Source organism: Bufo gargarizans, chromosome 3 (assembly GCF_014858855.1).
Source record: "Bufo gargarizans isolate SCDJY-AF-19 chromosome 3, ASM1485885v1, whole genome shotgun sequence".
Taxonomy (NCBI): domain Eukaryota; kingdom Metazoa; phylum Chordata; class Amphibia; order Anura; family Bufonidae; genus Bufo; species Bufo gargarizans.
The window spans coordinates 239,244,687-239,265,404 of record NC_058082.1 but is presented as its reverse complement, the minus strand read 5'-3'; the positions used below and the strand labels follow the sequence as shown (position 1 = coordinate 239,265,404).

Sequence of the window (20,718 nt, the reverse complement as noted above, 5' to 3'; positions counted from 1 at the left end):
CACCACTGGGCTTTCTGTAAAGAAATTTTCACACCTACCTTACTTAACTGATTTAGCACATGTCTAATTTCTCGGATATGCTGGTCAAATGAGGTACCTTTCATCAATATGTCATCTACATATGTTAAGTTTCCCCTTTTCGTGGCATCAGGCATAGTCTTATGTAAAAACACCGCAAATTCATGACCTGAATTTATGTATCCAAACTGTAGTCTGGTCCAGGCAAACTGTTTTTTACCAAAAATAAAGGCCAATTTGTATTGGTCTTCAGGACTCACTTTGATGGTCCAATATCCCTGAGCACGATCTAAGGTGGTAAAGATCCTGGCGTCTTTCATTTGTACCAAGCATTGGTCTATATATGGCACGGGCCAGCCGGACATATATACACGAAGAGCAGCACATAAATGCCATTGACCATTCGGTTTAAGAAATCCAAGAATAGGATTATAATAAGAACTGTGCACCGGTCTCATAATACCTCTCTCCTTAAAATTTCGGATGATTTCCGCTAGCGAGTCATAACAAGCTGGTGGAAGACAATATTGCGTGATATAAACGGGTGGTGCCTCAGGATCAGTCTGAATCCTGGCAATGTGTATGTCAGTCAGACCACAATCATAGGAATCTTTCGCGATTATGTCCTTGAATTCTAAGAGAACTTCCTTTAGTTGCTGTCGCTTTGGGTCATTGGAGCATCCATCAGCTAATGAGATTTGTTGCTGGACCATTTTCAGAAATCCTGGGAAAACTTCAGGTTGACCTATTTCATAGGTTTCCTCCAACCTGTCAGTGAGGTCATGATTTGATTTACCTGCTTTTTCAGCAAACTCACGATATTCCTGGGCTTCCTGCTCATTAATTGTATAATCAAAGGTAAGGGATGATTCCTCTACCTTACAGGTACTTTCTTCAAGATTAAAAGGATATACTGAACTAATAGTGAACAATGCTTCAGAAGAAGAATAAAATGTTTGGTCAACCAATTGTTCTTCTGTTAGATACGATTCAGGTCCTAGGCCAATAATTACATTCTGAAACCCAAAAATATAATAATCTGAATCTAATGCCATACCAATGATTGTGTCTTTAGACAAATGGACTTCATTTGGCATATCATTATGATCAAGATCTGTGTTTTCTTTCTGAATGTTTGTCACAGATTATTTAAAAAATCATTATATGCAAATCCAATATGAACAGACCGCAAGAGTAATTACAGAAATAGCCCTAAAAGTGTCAAACCCTGTAGTCGTCCAAGTGGGGTTGTCTATGCTGAAACACTTGGGCCCTGTCATTATTGTATACAAATCTGAGCCCACTGGTCACTGTCCTAGCTAGTACTCAGTATTTTAAGTGTCTATATTATATGCTTTATAATTAGTCTTTTATGTGCTAAAAAAAAAGTGAAATTGTGGAAGTGATAAGGTACAGACTGAGTTATAATTAAATATCAGGTTTAGTCTCAGAGTGGTCAATGTACTGTGTTTCTTTGTCATGAAAATATCTGGCATTACCAAGAGAAAAATGGTAATGGTAATGAGTGGGTGAAAAATATAAGAAAATGACATGGAGATTTATGCTTGCTAAGGTCATTTCTACAAACTAGTTAATATTTAAGCCAATTTTTGCTATATAACTACTGGCTGTATAAATACAGTGTAACCTCTCTGAGCTGTTCACCCAAATTAAACCTTTATTATGTATACTTTTTTCTTTGAGAAGTTTACAAACATAAATTACCATTTTTAAGACTGGTGTTTTAGATGCCGGTCCTAATAAAGCCCCATAGCTGGGGGTGGATCCGTCAAAGTTATAAAGAGGCGCAGGCCTCTCCATAACTTCGACGCATACAGCGCCAGTTCTAAATGTAAGACAGCTTCCGAGCGGTTTTACATTTAAACCATTTTCTATGCCTAAAACAGGCGTCAAAATGATAAATGAGCATACAAATGAGCATAAATAATGATGATTTATCTTTAAAAATCTTGTTGTTTATGGTTGACATCACATCAGCATAATACACAGAACAAGGCCCAGACTCAGGGTATGACCACACAGACTGGATTCTGCATACAGTTTGGAAACCAAAATCAGGCGTAAACTTTAAATAAAATAAAGTGGTATCTGTCTGGCATACTTTCTCTCCGTTTATGATACGCTCTTCATTTTAGCTTTCAAAACTGAATGCAGAAACCTGACCATGTGGCCATACTCTATGACTAATAAAACTGTTGTGGTACCGTACACAAGTTGCCCCAAACCAAAAACATAGGTAGCTCTCATTCTTTCTCAATCCTTACGGTGACCCATCCCTTTCCCAGATAGAGGTGGCCTCCCAGCATGGCACCCCTCTAATTCTTGTTTCCCAGCATCACATCCCAATAAATCTTGATTTCCAGCATGGTTTCACTCTTATTCTGAGTCCCCAACATAGCTGACCTTTCTTTATTAGCCCCAAGCATAACCCCCCCACTCATTCCTGGACCCAAGTATGGTTTACTCTCTAGTCCTTGGTCCCCATCATAGCTCCACTCTTTTTCCTAGACTCCAGTCTTGCTCCCTTCTTAACTCTTTTGCCCTCACTGCTAATGATGCTCCCTTGTACAGTAGTCATTTGGGATGTTTAGTGTAGCTCTCTTAGACACTCACCTCTTCTCTAACAGCCTCCCCTGATGTCCCTTACAACAATCCAGTGTTGCCACGCCGCCAAGATCAGTGTCCAGACAATTCACAGTATGTAAATCTAATGTGTGTTTTTTTTCAAAGGGGTTCCCAGTGAAAATTTTGCTAAAAAAAATGTAGTCATTGGTTGAAAATTGGAGTGGTCTGCTTATTGAGGGGAATTTTCCATAAAATACACTGAGTAGGCGAATCAGTCACAGAAATAAATCGATCTCTAACAGGAAAGTTTCACTGTACTGTATACAATCACTTTTGTAATCAATGTTTCAAGGGAACCAAGTGGAGAGATGAATTGATAAATTTAGTGTAATTAAGTTTTTTGTTGTTTATAAGTGGTGTTTTAAGGTGAAAAAAGAGTCTTAGGAAAACAATGTAAAAAATACAGTTAGTAACAGCTGTTGTGTGGCTGTTTTGTAGGTGTCTAAAGATCTGAAAGACAAGCAAAATGAAATTGAGGACCAGTTAAAGAACGTGTCTTTATTTGAACTCCAGTTAAATCAATTGATATTGTGGGTTTCATCTGTGAAAGATCAGCTATCATTCTACAATCAAGTGGGAAGACCAGGAGTATTTAACATAAAGGTAAGGAGCCCAAATTGGTTTTATTTGATTATATTAGTGAAAAAACTAGCAACATATCAATATGAAAATCTTATAGCAGACTGGAAAATGACTGTGTCAAATGCTAGATGAAGTGTCTTTACATCTAAGGGTACTTTCACACTAGCGTTTAAGTTTTCCGGTATTGAGTTCCATCATAAGGGCTCAATACCGGAAAAAAATACTTCCGTTTTGTCCCCATTCATTGTCAATGGAGACAAAACTGAACTGAACAGAACTGAATGCTCAAAAATGCATCCCATTCCATTGCGTTTCCATACCGGAGAGCAAACCGCAACATGGTATAGTTTGCTTTTCGTCCTAGGATGGGGGGCAAAACGGATCCGGCATGAAACAAAATGCAAGTCAATGGGGATGAATCAGTTTTCTCTGACACAATAGAAAACAGATCCATCCTCCATTGACTTTCAATGGAGTTCATGACGGATCCGTCTTGGCAATGTTAAAGATATGTTAAAGATAATACAACCAGATCCATTCATAACGGATGCAGATGGCTGTATAATCAGAAACTAAAGCGTTTTTGCTGGACCCTGCCAGATCCAGCAAAAATGCTAGTGCGAAAGTACCCTAAGTCAACTCCTTGTGATGTGAAGGACTGTTACTAGCTATAGGTTACCTTTGAGCATCATGTTTAATATTAGTTGAGCAAATTGAAGTTAATGATGTGGAATTCGATCCGAATTTCAGGAAATATTCAATTCATCATGAATCTGACCTTTTTGGCAATTCGTGGTAACGAATACATTTTTCCTTAAATGGCAGTAATAAAAAAAAAACATATTACCTCATCCATTTGATTGCAGAGAGACCGTTGCGGCCATCTTCACTGAAGAAAACGTGCCAATTCTCATGCATGCTGACGTGTGATGTCACCACATCATCACCACTGATGGCACGGTGATGTCATCAGTGGCGATGTCACCATGCACAAGAATTGGCGCGTTTTCTTCAATCAAGATGGCTCCGAAGATCTCTCTGCAATCAAATGGATGAGGTGAGTATGTATTTTTTTAACCTCTTATTAACCCCTTGATAGGCTGAATGTGAATATCAGATGCCATGATCACAAGGGTTTAAATGATGGGGGCGGTTTGATTGCCACTCACTATACCCTGCACTATACAATGGAATGCAATTTATTACAAAGCAATTCATAACAAATCTAATTTCTTTTTGAAGTTCGATGAAGCAGCCAAAACTTTTTTATTTTAATTTGCTCATCACTATTGTAGCTGAATGTTTTTTTACCCCCAGCAATATGGGTTACAGACCGTATAAGTCTAGTCTTTAAAAATGTCAAATGAAAGAAAATGGGCTGGTCTTAGGCCATGTGACTGATGATTGTGACATCACTAGCCTAGGGTAAGCAACAAAAAGGCCAAAGGAGCACTGGGACTTTCTCAAACAGTTGATTGGCAGGGGTCCCAGGTGTCGGACCACCATTGATCAGATACTGATGCCCTATCTAGAGCATAGGTCATCAGTTACAAAAAGTCACATATCCCCTTTAATGTATACTTTTTTACTGGACTCTGCAAGATGGAAAAGCATAGTGTACCACCCTTTTGCATCCCCCCCAATATGTATGTTAAACGTAGGTCAAAAACATTGTGTGAACTCAACCTAATGCTGGCAGCTTGGTGCACTACATTAACATTAGGATTAAGCAAACTCGAACTGCAAAGCTCGGGTTCGTACCGAACTTTGCGAGTTCGGGTACCTGGACCCGAACCCATTATTTTCTGTTATAACATGTGTAAGGGGTTACACTCAGGCAGACAAAACTGTCTCAGCAACCTATACATTGCTGAGGCCATTTTAACCTTCTGGATTTTATTTACCTCACCCAGTTGAGGAAGCTGGGTGGGATATATACCCCTTCCAGGACTTTACCATACACTTTTCTGTTCACCTTACCACACATGGTTATAACAGAAAATAATAGCATTCTTAAGACAGAATGCTAAATAAAATGGCCATTGAGGGGTTAAAAATAATAAAAAATCTCACCTCATGCATTTGATCGCGCAGCCTTGATCGCGCACGTCTTCTTTCATCAGGACCTGCAACCATGTGGTAAGCGCGTTGACGTCACCACAGGTCCTGCTGAATGAAAATAGAATCTTCATTCTATCTTCATTCAGCAGGACCTGCAGTGACATCACCCCAGGTCCTTTTGCAGGTCCTGAAGAAAGAAGATGTGCGTGATCAAGGCTGCACGATCAAGTGGAAAAGGTGAGGTTTTTTAATTATTTTTAACCCCTAAATGTCTATTTTATTTAGCATTCTGTCTTAAGAATGCTATTATTTTCCGTTATAACCATTTTATAGCGGAAAATAATAAAGTGAAGTTCGGGTCCCTATTGACTTTAATAGGGTCTGGGTTTGGGTCCCGAACCCGAACTTTTACCTGAAGTTCGTCCGAACCCAGCAAACCCGAACTTCACCAGGTTTGCTCATCCCTAATTAACATGTATTATACATATCTCCTATACATGTATACATCCATATGATTGCTACAGCCAACTGCTTACCTCAGCATTCTTGTGCTGTACTTGTAGGCATCTCTACTTAGGCCAGAAATTGACAGCAGTGGTCACATGTATATATGGCATATTATACAGTAACTGCACTGATGTGGCCACCTCGGCCATGGTACAGGGGCAGCAGGGGATTTATTAGATGATTATTTTTTTAAATTGTATCACATTTTCTGTCTTTTGTGATTTTTTTTTTAAACTCCTGTACAACCCATTAAAGTGAAAACTGCTAACCTATCCCATATACAGGAATTTTGTGCTGGTCTATAATGGTTTGCTAGAGAAAGTTAACTTTTCCCCATATGCAGTTTCATAGCACAGCATTTGTAGCACAGCATTTTCTTTTGTGTCTTTTGTTTTGCTTGCAGTCCATGTTCACAATGGATCATGTAGGGTGGGTCATTATGAAATAGCAGCATGTGATCTAGTAATAAGCATGTTTGCGTGCCCTGATTATATCTTCATTGCCATTTCACTTAACCACGGTGCCAGGAGGAATCTGAAGAGGTGGTTAAGCGTGCTGTGAAACACTTATTTGAGGAATGGATCTGTAACAATAAATTGGATGAGTGCTTTTCTTCCTGAGCACTTATTTCTTTGAATAGGCTCAACTGAATATGATGAAAGTGAAGATTGTTAAGCTGTGGCTAAAAAAACAACTTTTTTTGTCTATTCTTTTTAAAATAAAAAAAGACATAAAATGCCAGACTGAAAAAAACTTCAACAAACCACTTTATATCAGTGCAATACATAAGTCATGAAGAGATCTAGAGGTCTTAAAGAGGCACTAAACCTAAAATGCTTCTTGTAGCAATTGCACTTCTTTATGAATTACAATCTATTGTTTTAGAAAAATAAACCCTCGTAATCTTATTTTTGGAGAATTGTATATTAGAGCTGCATTAGACCTGCTGATGAGCATTACGATTGTCGGAAAGGAAGCATTCCTTTCGCCTGCTCGTTAGTGAAGGAGACCATTGCTATTATATGCAGAGATCTCCTCCACAGTATAAGGAGAATTAATCTCTATTTCATCGTTTGTCCCCATACAGAATCATTATTTGCTGGCAACAGAGCATGATTAGATGGCGCAATCTGCTACCGGCAAATTATTTTTTAAGAAGAATTTGCTCATTCATCGGATAATCGCCTGCACTTTTATACAGGCAGATCACCGCTAAAGAGCATTCCTACGAATGCTTGTTAGCGATGATCTGTCTGACCCCCCTGCAGGTCTAATACAGCCCTTATATCTGAATTCATCAATTTCCTGCCTAGAATGTAGACACGTGTTAAAGAAGCTATTACTTGCTTATTGTGCATCAGATATGTATGCACAGTATATAAGTTTATTGGTCCTTTCACCCTAATTAATTAATTAATTTTAGAAGTATAACAGATAATAGGAAATACAGTGATAGTTTAGATTTAGAAACACTTGATCGGCTCAGTTTAAAACTCATCTACTTCATTGTATTTTCAATTGAAGGCAAAATATTTCATTTAGGGAGGCTTCTATTTCTGAAGGGACATTCCCTTGCTTGGTTGTTTCTGTATTTCTGATAAAAGTGAATAGAGAGAGCCATTCATATTCGCTCGGTGGTTGCCTCCTCACCAGGCAGTTTGAATGGTGGCAGACAGTTTTTTAGACTAGCCTCTATCAGGTATTTATGTTGTAAATGGCTAAGATAGGAGTTCCCCTTACTAGAGCTATGACAGAACAGATCCAGAGATTTAACTAAAAGGATGCTGAGACTGTGGTTGCATCTGGGCCCTGGAAGACCCCTCTTCTAAATGCCAAAGTCTACATTTTAGGTCTGATAAACTTCCATCAAGTTTGCCAGAAAGAATAGTTATTTGCACTACACTATTGCTGCCCGACAGACGAACACAACCAATGTAAACAAATCCTTATGTTATGTTCGCACTTGGTTAGTTTAGAATAAAACCTTAGTGCGTTGCTAGATCCATAAGCCTTACCGAATCAGTTGACTTATAATAGGGGACGGCAGTTCCATCTTGATGTCATTCATTGCAACAGGAAAAAAAACACATTATGTATTGCTATTCTTCTCATTAGATCTGAGGGAATCTGTGATGGGGGTACCAAAGAGAAAATCTGACCAGATCTGAACCCCAGCCATTAAAATAAGATTATTATGGGTGAATTTGGTGGCTAGCATAATCCTACTTTTATCGACATATGGTGGAGTAAAATAACCCACATACATTCACATGAATGGTTTACAAATATTAGATACAATGGTGGTATGATTCCTATTCACTAGAAGTATTTTTTATTTATTTCCCAGAAATCATAACCAGCGGTAATTCTCACAGATACAATCTGACTATCTTCTTACAATTTTCTATTATTAGAGTCACATTTCAGTTCTATTGTAGAATCCTGACCCATGCCAGTAGACAAATCTTTGAATACTCTCAGGATTGACACATGTTCATTTGAGATAAGCAGTCAATCTGTTCCAGTAGCAGAATCCTCGTGACCTGTTGTGTTATCTGTTGTAAAGTGATTTGTAATGCTTATTATAGCCATTTCATTTCTACTATACCAGAGTTAAATGTACAGACACATAATATTTTAAAAACTGCAAGATATTTTTTAGAATGTGCAGAGTATACAGTATTTATCTGTTAATATAATGTTTAGAAGATCCTGTTCTGCACCCAGTCTTAAGACTAAGATTAGACTAAAAACAGGTAGGATGTACAATAGGTAGTGATTAGAGGTGAGCAAATCGAAGCTGACAAAGTGGAATTCGATCCAAATTTAAGGAATTACTCAATTCGCACTGAATCCAAATTTCCTCACCTTTCCTGGTAACGAATTGCATTTTTCCTAAAATGGCTGCTGCACACGTTAGGACATGAAGCAAGGAACTCTGGGAATGAGGGACCACTCTTAATGCCATGCATGCAGTTAATCAGCAGCCAGCCCTGTGATATCACAGCCCTATAAAGAGCCATGTTGGATTCAGCCATTTTCTAGTGTACTTACTGCAGGGAGAGACATTAGCAGGCGCTAGGGACAGTGCTAGGAAAGACTTGAAAATTTCTATTGAGCAAAATATACAGGTGAAACTCGAAAAATTAGAATATCGTGCAAAGTTTATTTATTTCACTAATTTAACTTAAAAGGTGAAACTAACATATGAGATAGACTCATTACATGCAAAGCGAGATATTTCAAGCCTTTATTTGTAATAATTTGGATGATTATGGCTTACAGCTTATGAAACCCCAAAGTCACAATTTTGAGGTACCCATTGCTCAGGGGGTATGGATTAATTAGCTGACTAGAGTGTGAAACTTTGAGCCTAGAATATTGAACCTTGTTACAGAATTCTAATTTTAAGCTGCATTAATGCAATTCCATTTAATTTGCATTACTGAAATACATGGACTTTTGCACAATATTCAAATTTTTCCAGTTTGACCTGTAAGTTTTCAAATCTTTCCTAGCACTGTCCCTAGAGCCTGCAGACTGTCTCTCCCTGCACTAAGTACACTGGAAAATGGCAGAATCCAAGATGGCTAAGGCTATTTATAGGGCTAGTGACATCACAGAGCTGGCTGCATGAATGGCATTGTGGATGATCCCTCGTTCCCAGAGTTCCTTTCTCCATGTCCTAACATGCGCAGCAGCCATTTTAGGAAAAAATACCGATTCATTACCACAAAACGTGAGGAAATTCAGATTTGGTGCGAATTGAATAATTCCTGAAATTCGGATCGAATTCCACTCTGTCAGCTTCGATTAGCTCATCTCTAATTACTATCAAATACATTTTTGGCTAACCAATTAGCTCATCTAGCAGTCTACCTTGTTAACTAGTCCTTCGTTCATGTCAGAATATGGCTATAGCAGTCAGTGCCTCTGATGTATGTATCCAGTCCAGGCATGTGAGGTCAATAGTGCGGTAGTGCCTGCATATGCCAATAGTTATCACCATTGCCACACACAGGCACTGCGCAGGAATTTTCTCCCCTATATGAGCATCCAACACATATGTGGTTTTGCCTTCTTCTGGATTAACACAATCTTATCAACTCTATAACTGTGTTACTATTTTCCGAGCTAAAATGAATAACGTGACAACAAACTGTATTACCACATTTAAAACAGCAATTAGATGGACTTAAATGGGAAGTGTGGAACAATATGCCAGTAGATTGGATTTCATTAATGAAAACGCATTTGGCTGTTTCAAATGCATATGGCTCAATGAACGCACTAAATCTTTAGATCGTTTTGATGTGTGCTGCATTATTGACTTATATTACATAGTACAAGAATGACATGACTTGCATTTACAGAAGAAATCTATTCACATGTGGAAAATGCAGTAACATTTTATGTAGTGTTATATACCCTATATTGTAAATGCTTTATTTCAGATTGCTATGATTTTATGTGTATACAACGAATAATGAGTTACACGTCATTTAAAATAATTATCACTATTGGAACATGAATGTTATGGCTGTAGATGAGGACGTTCTTATATTTGCTATTACTGGCTTACAGCATGGTTGATTAGATTAGTCTCTTTGTATGTCAGGACATCTGAAGCTAATAAAAAGAGGGTTCTTATCTTCAGGACAACCTCCAAGTATTCCTTTATGTTGCAAAGGGCACAATGTATGTGACAGGGGAACCATCTGAAAACCAGTCAAAAAAGAAACATATATATATATACTGTCTCAGTTTAATATATATGGGGATTTTTGCCTGATTCCTTTCTTCGCCCCATGAGATAAGAAGTCTCTGGCAGTGGCATTCTCCACTCCACCGATTAAATACACATATAAGTATGTGTAGAGGGGAGCCAGGAGGGAGTTAGGAGAGATAGTTGTTCAGCCATCAGCTATTGAATGTGTATACTGTAGTTACCCTAACACTTTGGTCATGTCTACATAGTTTGGAAAACCCGCTTCTACCCCTGGTATCCGTTCACCGAGGAAGCATCTTTCCACCTGTTTACATAGAGTCTGTTGGATCTTACAACTCCCTTGTGTTTCAGTCTGCCTCAGATCTCCCTGCATGTGCTGTCCAAAACACAGACTTTTTGTTCTCCATAACAACTAATCACAGCACAGCTTTCATTTTTACCCATAGTAAACCATTACAGCACATCTTTAATTTTACATTTATTTTATACAGTAATGTAATGACAGAGGCATTGCTTCTCACTCTGCCCCTCATTTTCTATGCATGTGTTGGCTAAAATACAAACCGTTTGTTGCCCATAGCAACCAATTAGGCCGCAGTTAGAATTTTTGCCCATTGCAACCAATCACAGCACAGTTTTTATTTTACTCCAGCCCTTCTTACAATACTGTACAACTATGTTTACCAACCTGTGTCACTTCAACTGTTGCAAAACTCCCATTATGCCCCAACAGCCATCAGAGCATGATGGGAGTTGTAGTTTTGCAGCAGCTTGAGAGCCACAGATTGGGGAATATAAGTCTACAGTTTTGTGAGGAGCACTGTAGTAAAATGAAAGCTGTGCTGTGATTGGTTGCAATGGGCAACAAACTGTTTATCTTTTATATGGCACATGTAGAGAGATGAGAGGCAGTTTAAAATGCAGGGGAGATGATAGGCAGTGAGACACAGTGCCTCAGTAGTTACATGTAGTATACATTAGTGTATACATTTTAATGCATGCTGCATTAAAAGTGCATTGCTTTATTAGAACCTTCCAGAACTCTGTCAGCTGGACTTGACAACCATCCAGTATTTTAAGTTGGATCATAAAGAGTATATGTAACAAGTTTGGTTGAGCTCCTCCAAGCCACATATGAAGAACAAACCAAAAGATAGATAGATAGATAGATAGATAGATAGATAGATAGATAGATATTAAGAGGGGAGAAACAGAGTGGTTAGCCCGGTTCCTGCCAACTATTGCCAACCTATTGCCTTCTCAAGTTGGATTGCATGGCCTAAACAATGACGTAATATTAGATTACAAAACACAATAACATATTTATAGAAACCCCCAAAAGTAACAGCATCAGGACTTTTAGATTCCAATGTAAAACTGGCTTTATTCACCACTAGTGTGTGATGTTTTGGAATGAATCTATGAATCTACAATGAGCCATACTCAAGAAGAAACCTTGTAGAGCTGAAAATGTGCTTAATAAAGCCAGGTTTGCATTGTTTTCGGGTAGTCCTGGTGCTCTTTCTCCATTTGTATTGACTATGCTTCAAAGGATTGATCCTGTCCATATAGTAACGTCCACCTGACATAAGTACCTGTTAGTAAGAGTGTAATATTCCTATCTTGGGTGGATTGAAGTAGATGTTCAGTACCTATGTGCGCTTCCATGTCTTCTATGAAAAAGCAAACAAACACTACAGTACATACTTTAAATGCTAAGCTATATGCAGATATTAAATATCTAGATTCTGTTTACTATAGATACAAATGTAAGGTTCTTAGGTCTAACTGCCAGCAAAAAGACAACTATTATTCTTACCTAAATGAAAACTCTCTACTGGGATGTCTTTGAGCAATATTTGTATAAATATTACAGTCTGATGTCATAACCTGAAAATAACCTAATGTTTAAATCAAGCTTTTATTTTTAAAATATGTTTTCATTTTTGGTGATTTTTTATTTTCTATATCAAAATCTATATCTAAAAAGTATTCCTAAAATAATGCAGTTTTCACAGAGTCCACTAGGTTTAAAATATTTCATAACTTGCTGTTCTTGGAGAGCTGCCACATGCGCCATAGACATAATAGACTGGAGCGGACCTCATTGACTTCTATGGGAGATTTTTCTAGACATGTTCTGTGACCTATGTTGGGAGGGGGTAAATAAGCTGTTATATCACCTATTCTAATCCTATACAGAGATGATATATGTCATTGTACTTTTTCCTGTGATGATAATGCAATAGCTACTAAAAAGTTAGGCTACATTCACATCTCCAATGTGAACTCTGGTAGTCTATTTCTGCAAAAGAACAGACTACCAGAGTACACCATATCTGGCATACCCTGACAATGCTGCATACCGCTGGAACCCCATTGACTATAATGGGATTTGACAGGGATTTGGTAGGTTGTATGCATAAATGCTGTTTTCAGCCTGACAAATACTCCTACAAAAGTCATTGGATCTCATTATAGTAAAAGGGGATTCGGCAGTGTGCGGCCATGACAGGCTATCCTAGATACAGTAACTCCGGTAGTCAGTTCATCTTCCAAAGCAGACTGATGGGAGGTCACTAGTGCATCAACATATAATTAGGCTTAGTGGCCAGTGAAAAATGGAAAGTAGACGGATAATGAAATGGAAAGTAAAAAAAAAAAAAAATTCTAAAAAATATATGTTTAACATAATGACGTGATTTAAACAATAACCTCACAGTTTGTTTTTTTTTGCCTTCCTCTGGATCAACTTGTAGGATAACAGGCCGCACTGGATGGAAATGTTTTTTTTTCAGGCTTACGTACTATGTTACTAATAAGTCTTTTTCTGATACATTCCCTTTAAGAACAATGTATTGTATCTCCACTATAAAGTAGTGAGGCTATTAACTTAATTCACCTCGGAATTATGCGGCCTTTGTAAAGCTTCGTGGACTTCAGCTTTTTATCCAGTGACTTTACTATTTTTATACTTGATAGATTGATAATGCTAAGTTTGGTAGAGAATATTATGTAATAATCTGATCAGGTCTATCTTTGCATTCAGTATACTTTGTGTAGAAAATGTTTAAATACATTAGGAGCTGTTGGTGAGGAAAGGAATATAAAATACATGATATTATTATTTAGGGTGGTTTTATTTGAAACGGAGATGTACAGTACGTAGCATCTTTTTGGATGAACTTTGTTTTTAAATTCAAATTAATATGCAGAAATGGCTTTTAAATGACTGTCAGGGGAAGTTGTGCTAATGTGAAGCACTGATTAATCAACACCCTACAGTTAAGTTTAGAAGAACTTATGTACTCATTATTAACTGATACTAAAGGAAAACCAAATGATTTGCTAGACATTAAAAGTTAAAGCTGTCAGAGGCCATCATTCATTTGACACAATTATCAAAGCATAAGGTTTGTAACTAAAGTAGCAGGAAACTATTCAGCGCTTTTTTATAATAATATTTTACCCCGGTGGTAGCTTCAAACTGTTCAGTCAGTGCTTTTTCACAATAAGATTTCTCACTGGTGGAAGCCTTGAACTGTTCAATCAATGCTTTTTAATAATAATATTTTGCCCTGGTGGTAGCTTTGAACTGTTTAATCAGTGCTTTTTTATAACAAGATTTTGCCCTGCTGTAATCTCAAACTGTGCTTTTCATAAAGGAAAGCTAATTTGCATACCTTTGGATTTCTTCGAAAGATATTCAAATTAGCTTTTGTTCCAAAACAAAAGAACATTAGGCTTATCTGATGCCGGCAGAACTAACATATGCTAATTTGCATATAGGTTTCCTAGAAAAGCACAGCAATGTTGGCTGGACTGCAATACTCATCATGCATGTGGTCGTACTAATTAGAAAGAGCACCCCTAAAACTCTGACAAAGGTGTCTCAGCTTACTAGGGCAATTTTCTTTTGAGACACTTGTTTCTTGTCCATTTGAAAAGAGAGCTGGCTTTAATCTCTCATGCAGGGATGCAAAATACAATACTTCGTACAATGTCCTTTTGGAAGGAGAACTGACTTGCAGATCTGTTTTCCATTGGCTTATTACATATGAGCCTCCTGCTGATACACCCAAAATTAATCACAAGAAATGTGGGGTGAATTCCAAATTGGAAGATTTGATTTGCCCAAATCAGTTTTCATTCCAAAGGAAAACAATCCATCTGATACCACCAGCTATAATGTTGCCATTCAAAGTCAATGCTCAGCCTTTGAAACAGGCCATTGTACATAACTTGGTTAGTAGCTAGGGCCTCTTTCACACTTGCGTTGTCCGGATCCGGCGTGTACTCCACTTGCCGGAATTACACGCCGGATCCGGAAAAACGCAAGTGTACTGAAAGCATTTGAAGACGGATCCGTCTTCAAAATGCTTTCAGTGTTACTATGGCAGCCAGGACGCTATTAAAGTCCTGGTTGTCATAGTAGTAGTGGGGAGCGGGGGAGCGGTATACTTACAGTCCGTGCGGCTCCCGGGGCGCTCCAGAATGACGTCAGAGCGCCCCATGCGCATGGATCATGTGATCCATGCGATCACGTCATCCATGCGCCTGGGGCGCCTTGACGTCACTCTGGAGCGCCCCGGGAGCCGCACGGATGGTAAGTATGCTGCTCCCCGCTCCCCACTACACTTTACCATGGCTGCCAGGACTTTAGCGTCCCGGCAGCCATGGTAACCATTGAGAAAAAGCTAAACGTCGCATCCGGCAATGCGCCGAAATGACGTTTAGCTTAAGGCCGGATCCGGATCAATGCCTTTCAATGGGCATTCATTCCGGATCCGGCCTTGCGGCAAGTGTTCCGGATTTTTGGCCGGAGCAAAAAGCGCAGCATGCTGCGCTATTTGCTGCGGCCAAAAAACGTTCCGTTCCGGAACTGAAGACATCCTGATGCATCCTGAAGGACGGACTGTCCATTCAGAATGCATTAGGATAATCCTGATCAGTATTCTTCCGGCATAGAGCCCCGACGACGGAACTCTATGCCGGAAGACAATAACGCAGATGTGAAAGAGCCCTAAGTCAGCATCTCATCTACAAATAGCTCTTTCTACGTGTTTTCTCTTTATCTGAACAGATCAATGAAAATTGTATGCGGAGGGAGTATTGTAGGCCAGGCAATGCTGCTCTGGGTTTCTGGCCTGCAATACTCCTCACGCATACTAAGAGCTCTCCATAATAAGGAAGAGTAACCACCAGACAACGCATATATTTCTCCCTAAAAACTGGAAAATGACTTTTTGGTATCCTGTCTCAAAAAACCCTTGGCCTACTTCCGTTTCATTGATGACATCCTAATAATCTGGACCGACTCTGAACATGAACTGATAAAATTTCATGAACAATTCAACAAATTCTATCCGACCATAAACCTGACCCTCAACTATTCCCACACAGAAGTCAGCTTTCTGGACACCACCATAAAACTTCAAGACAGCTCAATACAGACATCCCTGTATCGGAAACCTATTGATCGGCCTACATACCTCAAATGGGACAGCTTCCACCCCAAACATATTAAAAAGTCCATCATCTATAGTCAAGCCGTCAGATATAACCGAATCTGCTCCAGCCCATTAGACAGGGATGAGCATTTACAATATCTGAAAAGGACATTTTTACACCAGGGCTACCATCCTGCTTCAATTGAAGATCAGATCACAAGAGCCACCAAGATCCCCAGAAGTCAACTTCTCCAATACAATGAAAAGAAACAGAACCAGCGCATACCTCTGGTTGTGACCTACAACCCACAACTAGAGGTACTGAGGAAAACTGCCAAAAAATTACATCATGTCCTACGTAAGGATGAACGACTAAAAACAATCTTCCCAGACCCCCCCTTACTAGCTTACCGACAACCTCCAAATCTAAGGAACATTTTGATCAGATCAAGTTCAAGGCCAGGTACCACAGAGAACCCATCCCTGTAATATAAGCAGATGCAAAACCTGTTCCCATATAATGACAACAGATAAGATCCGGATCCCCAACACACAGCAGGAATATAGGATCCCTGGGACATTCACATGTTCTACATCTAATGTTGTTTATCTGATTCTCTGCACTAAATGTCCTGTTAGAGGCCTCTACGTTGGAAAAACAGGACAGAGACTCAATGCAAGGATGAGGTTCCACCGCCACACAATTAAAGAGAAGAAGCTACACTTTCCTGTGGCTAAGCATTTCTGTAGCCCAGGACACAATGTAGAACATATGAAAGTTCTCATATTAAAAGGTAACTTCAAATCTCAAAAAGCTAGAAGAATTTGGGAATACAAATTTATAACACTGCTTGACACTTTGAATACTGGACTGAATTTGTCCCCGGGATTTATGACACACTACAAGATCTAAAGAGTCTTCTGAAGACATAGTCGGGGCACCAGGTCTCTGAGATAACATCAATTTAGAGACCATAAAACTTTAACACCCCTTATCTGTAAGATAATTAAGGACTCATTCTCAAGATCTTTAATATGTTGCTCTGTTTTTTTTTTTTTTTTTTTTTCAAATGTCCATTCATTCCCCCCATGCCTCTGTTCTTATTGTATATATATTGCTGTTTCTTCATATATTCTTGTAGTACGCCTGATGAAGAGACTGGTGATGTCTCGAAAGCTCGCTATGTAACATCATTACTTCTATTTTTGTTAGCCATTAAAAGGTATCAAACCTGCAATACTCTTATTTTGTTTCTCTTAATGAGAGCACTAAACTATATCCCTAAAACCAGATTAGTCTGAGTCATAATTATTATCTGAAAATATATAAGTCCTAAGGCTCCAGACACGGTTCACTTATCATTAGACTGTACCTTAGGGTGAATGGATCCACATAGCAAGTACAATTGATCATAGTAAAGGGAATATCTCATGTATATGATAAACAGTCATTATTTAGATACATTATAGAACACAATAGATGTTTTTGTTGCTTCTTAATGTTGTTGCTATATAGACAGAGTACTTCGTTTTCTCGTTTTCTATATTGCTGCTACTGTGTTTGATATAGACAGGCTTACATTTCTTTGTTAATTCAGTTTCTTACTCTGAATAGAAGGGTTGGGGGATTTAAGTGTCCGCAAAATGTGTCCCTGCATTCAAACAATTTGAAATGTTCATTTTAGGGGAAAAATGACTTTATGCATGAATTAAAATATTTGTAACTATAACAGCTTGGCTATAAGGCCACAAAATATAATTAAAAACTATGGTTTATTTGGTATGTAGAATATTCACTTTCAGTTTTATTCAATAATAACGAAATACTTCACTGTACAGACCTAAATTCATTTTAATTACTCTGCTTTTGCATAAATTTGCAGACAGAACATTTGTTAATACACGAATAGCTCCATATTGAGTCATTCCAATTATAATTACTCATAAATTAGAAGTAAATGGGTTTAAATGAGTATTTATGCCAAATTTAACACACACATCTTTTTATTTTTAAATATTATCACAGCATTGTACAACAATAATGTAGTAAATTGTGACTGTCTTGAGGGTTAGAAAATATTGCTTTAAAGAAAGTATAAGATTCTTGTATACCCTACTGCAGTAACATTCATTCTATGTAGGGATGAGCGAACTCGAACTGTATAGTTCGGGTTCGTACCGAATTTTGGGGTGTCCGTGACACGGACCCGAACCCGGACATTTTCGTAAAAGTCCGGGTTCGGGTTCGGTGTTCGTCGCTTTCTTGGCGCTTTTGTGACGCTTTCTTGGCGCTTTTTGAAAGGCTGCAAAGCAGCCAATCAACAAGCGTCATACTACTTGCCCCAAGAGGCCATCACAGCCATGCCTACTATTGGCATGGCTGTGATTGGCCAGAGCACCATGTGACCCAGCCTCTATTTAAGCTGGAGTCACATAGCGCCGCCCGTCACTCTGCTCTGATTAGCGTAGGGAGAGGTTGCGGCTGCGACAGTAGGGCGAGATTAGGCAGATTAACTCCTCCAAAGGACTTGATTAACTGATCGATCTGCAGCTGTGGATCATTGAGCTGCTGATCCTCAATTGCTCACTGTTTTTAGGCTGCACAGACCGTTTGTCAGTCTCATTTTTCTGGGGTGATCGGCGGCCATTTTGTGTCTTGTGGTGCGCCAGCACAAGCTGCGACCAAGTGCATTTAACCCTCAATGGTGTGGTTGTTTTTTGGCTAAAGCCTACATCAGGGTGAAGCTGTCACACCAAGTGCATTTAACCAGCAATAGTCTGTTCATTTTTTGGCCATATACAAAATCAGGGGCAAGCTGCGCCTGTCACCAAGTGCATTTAACCCTCAATGGTGTGGTTGTTTTTTGGCTAAAGCCTACATCAGGGTGAAGCTGTGACACCAAGTGCATTTAACCAGCAATAGTCTGTTCATTTTTTGGCCATATACAAAATCAGGGGCAAGCTGCGCCTGTCACCAAGTGCATTTAACCCTCAATGGTGTGGTTGTTTTTTGGCTAAAGCCTACATCAGGGTGAAGCTGTCACACCAAGTGCATTTAACCAGCAATAGTCTGTTCATTTTTTGGCCATATACAAAATCAGGGGCAAGCTGCGCCTGTCACCAAGTGCATTTAACCCTCAATGGTGTGGTTGTTTTTTGGCTAAAGCCTACATCAGGGTGAAGCTGTCACACCAAGTGCATTTAACCAGCAATAGTCTGTTTATTTTTTGGCCATATCCCAGTCTAATTCTGTCACTAAATCCATACCGGTCACCCAGCGCCTAAATACTAGGCCTCAAATTTATATCCAGCTAAATCTGTCCCTAGTGCTGTAGCTGGGCGAGTTATTTAGTGTCCGTTCAAGCACATTTCTTGTTCTGGGTTGAAATACAATTCCCAATTTAGCAATTTCATAATTTAGTGGTTCCTGCTATATCAGAGCTATTTGAAATCTATCCCAAAAAGGGTATATAATATTGAAGGTGCACATTGGGTCATTCAGAATAACTTCACACACACCCGCTACTGTGTATTTCCAAGTCTAATTCTGTCACTAAACCCATACCTGTCACCCAGCGCCTAAATACTAGGCCTCAAATTTAAATCCCTCTAAATCTCTCGTTACCGCTGTACTGTTGTTGCTGGGCAAGATATTTAGTGTCCGTCAAAGCACATTTTTTGTTCTGGGTTGAAGTACAATTCCCAATTTAGCAATTTCATAATTTAGTGGTTCCTGCTATATCAGAGCTATTTGGAATCTATCCCTAAAAGGGTATATAATATTGAAGGTGCACATTGGGTCATTCAGAATAACTTCACACACACCCGCTACTGTGTATTTCCAAGTCTAATTCTGTCACTAAACCCATACCTGTCACCCAGCGCCTAAATACTAGGCCTCAAATTTAAATCCCTCTAAATCTCTCGTTACCGCTGTACTGTTGTTGCTGGGCAAGATATTTAGTGTCCGTCAAAGCACATTTTTTGTTCTGGGTTGAAGTACAATTCCCAATTTAGCAATTTCATAATTTAGTGGTTCCTGCTATATCAGAGCTATTTGGAATCTATCCCTAAAAGGGTATATAATATTGAAGGTGCACATTGGGTCATTCAGAATAACTTCACACACACCCGCTACTGTGTATTTCCAAGTCTAATTCTGTCACTAAACCCATACCTGTCACCCAGCGCCTAAATACTAGGCCTCAAATTTAAATCCCTCTAAATCTCTCGTTACCGCTGTACTGTTGTTGCTGGGCAAGATATTTAGTGTCCGTCAAAGCACATTTTTTGTTCTGGGTTGAAGTACAATTCCCAATTTAGCAATTTCATAATTTAGTGGTTTCTGCTATATCAGAGCTATTTGAAATCTATCCCTAAAAGGGTATATAATATTGAAGGTGCACATAGGGTCATTCAGAATAACTTCACACACACGCTTCTGTGCATTTCCAAGTCTAATTCTGTCACTAAATCCATACCGGTGACCCAGCGCCTAAATACTAGGCCTCAAATTTATATCCCGCTAAATCTCTCGTTACCGCTGTACTGTTGTTGCTGGGCAAGATATTTAGTGTCCGTCAAAGCACATTTTTTGTTCTGGGTTGAAGTACAATTCCCAATTTAGCAATTTCATAATTTAGTGGTTCCTGCTATATCAGAGCTATTTGAAATCTATCCCAAAAAGGGTATATAATATTGAAGGTGCACATTGGGTCATTCAGA

The 20,718-nt window shown here is 38.9% G+C and overlaps 1 protein-coding gene across 6 annotated transcripts in view; it reads left to right on the top strand.

Annotated features, from left to right (window-relative positions):
- The window catches only part of DMD (dystrophin), a 3,186,583-nt gene that overhangs the window by 2,126,088 nt on the left and 1,039,777 nt on the right, over positions 1 to 20,718 (top strand). For all 6 annotated transcript variants that reach the window (XM_044284724.1, XM_044284721.1, XM_044284723.1 and 3 more), the window contains one exon: positions 3,103 to 3,267. In XM_044284724.1, coding sequence (XP_044140659.1) covers positions 3,103 to 3,267 — 165 coding nt within the window. The remainder of the gene's footprint in view (positions 1 to 3,102; positions 3,268 to 20,718) is intronic.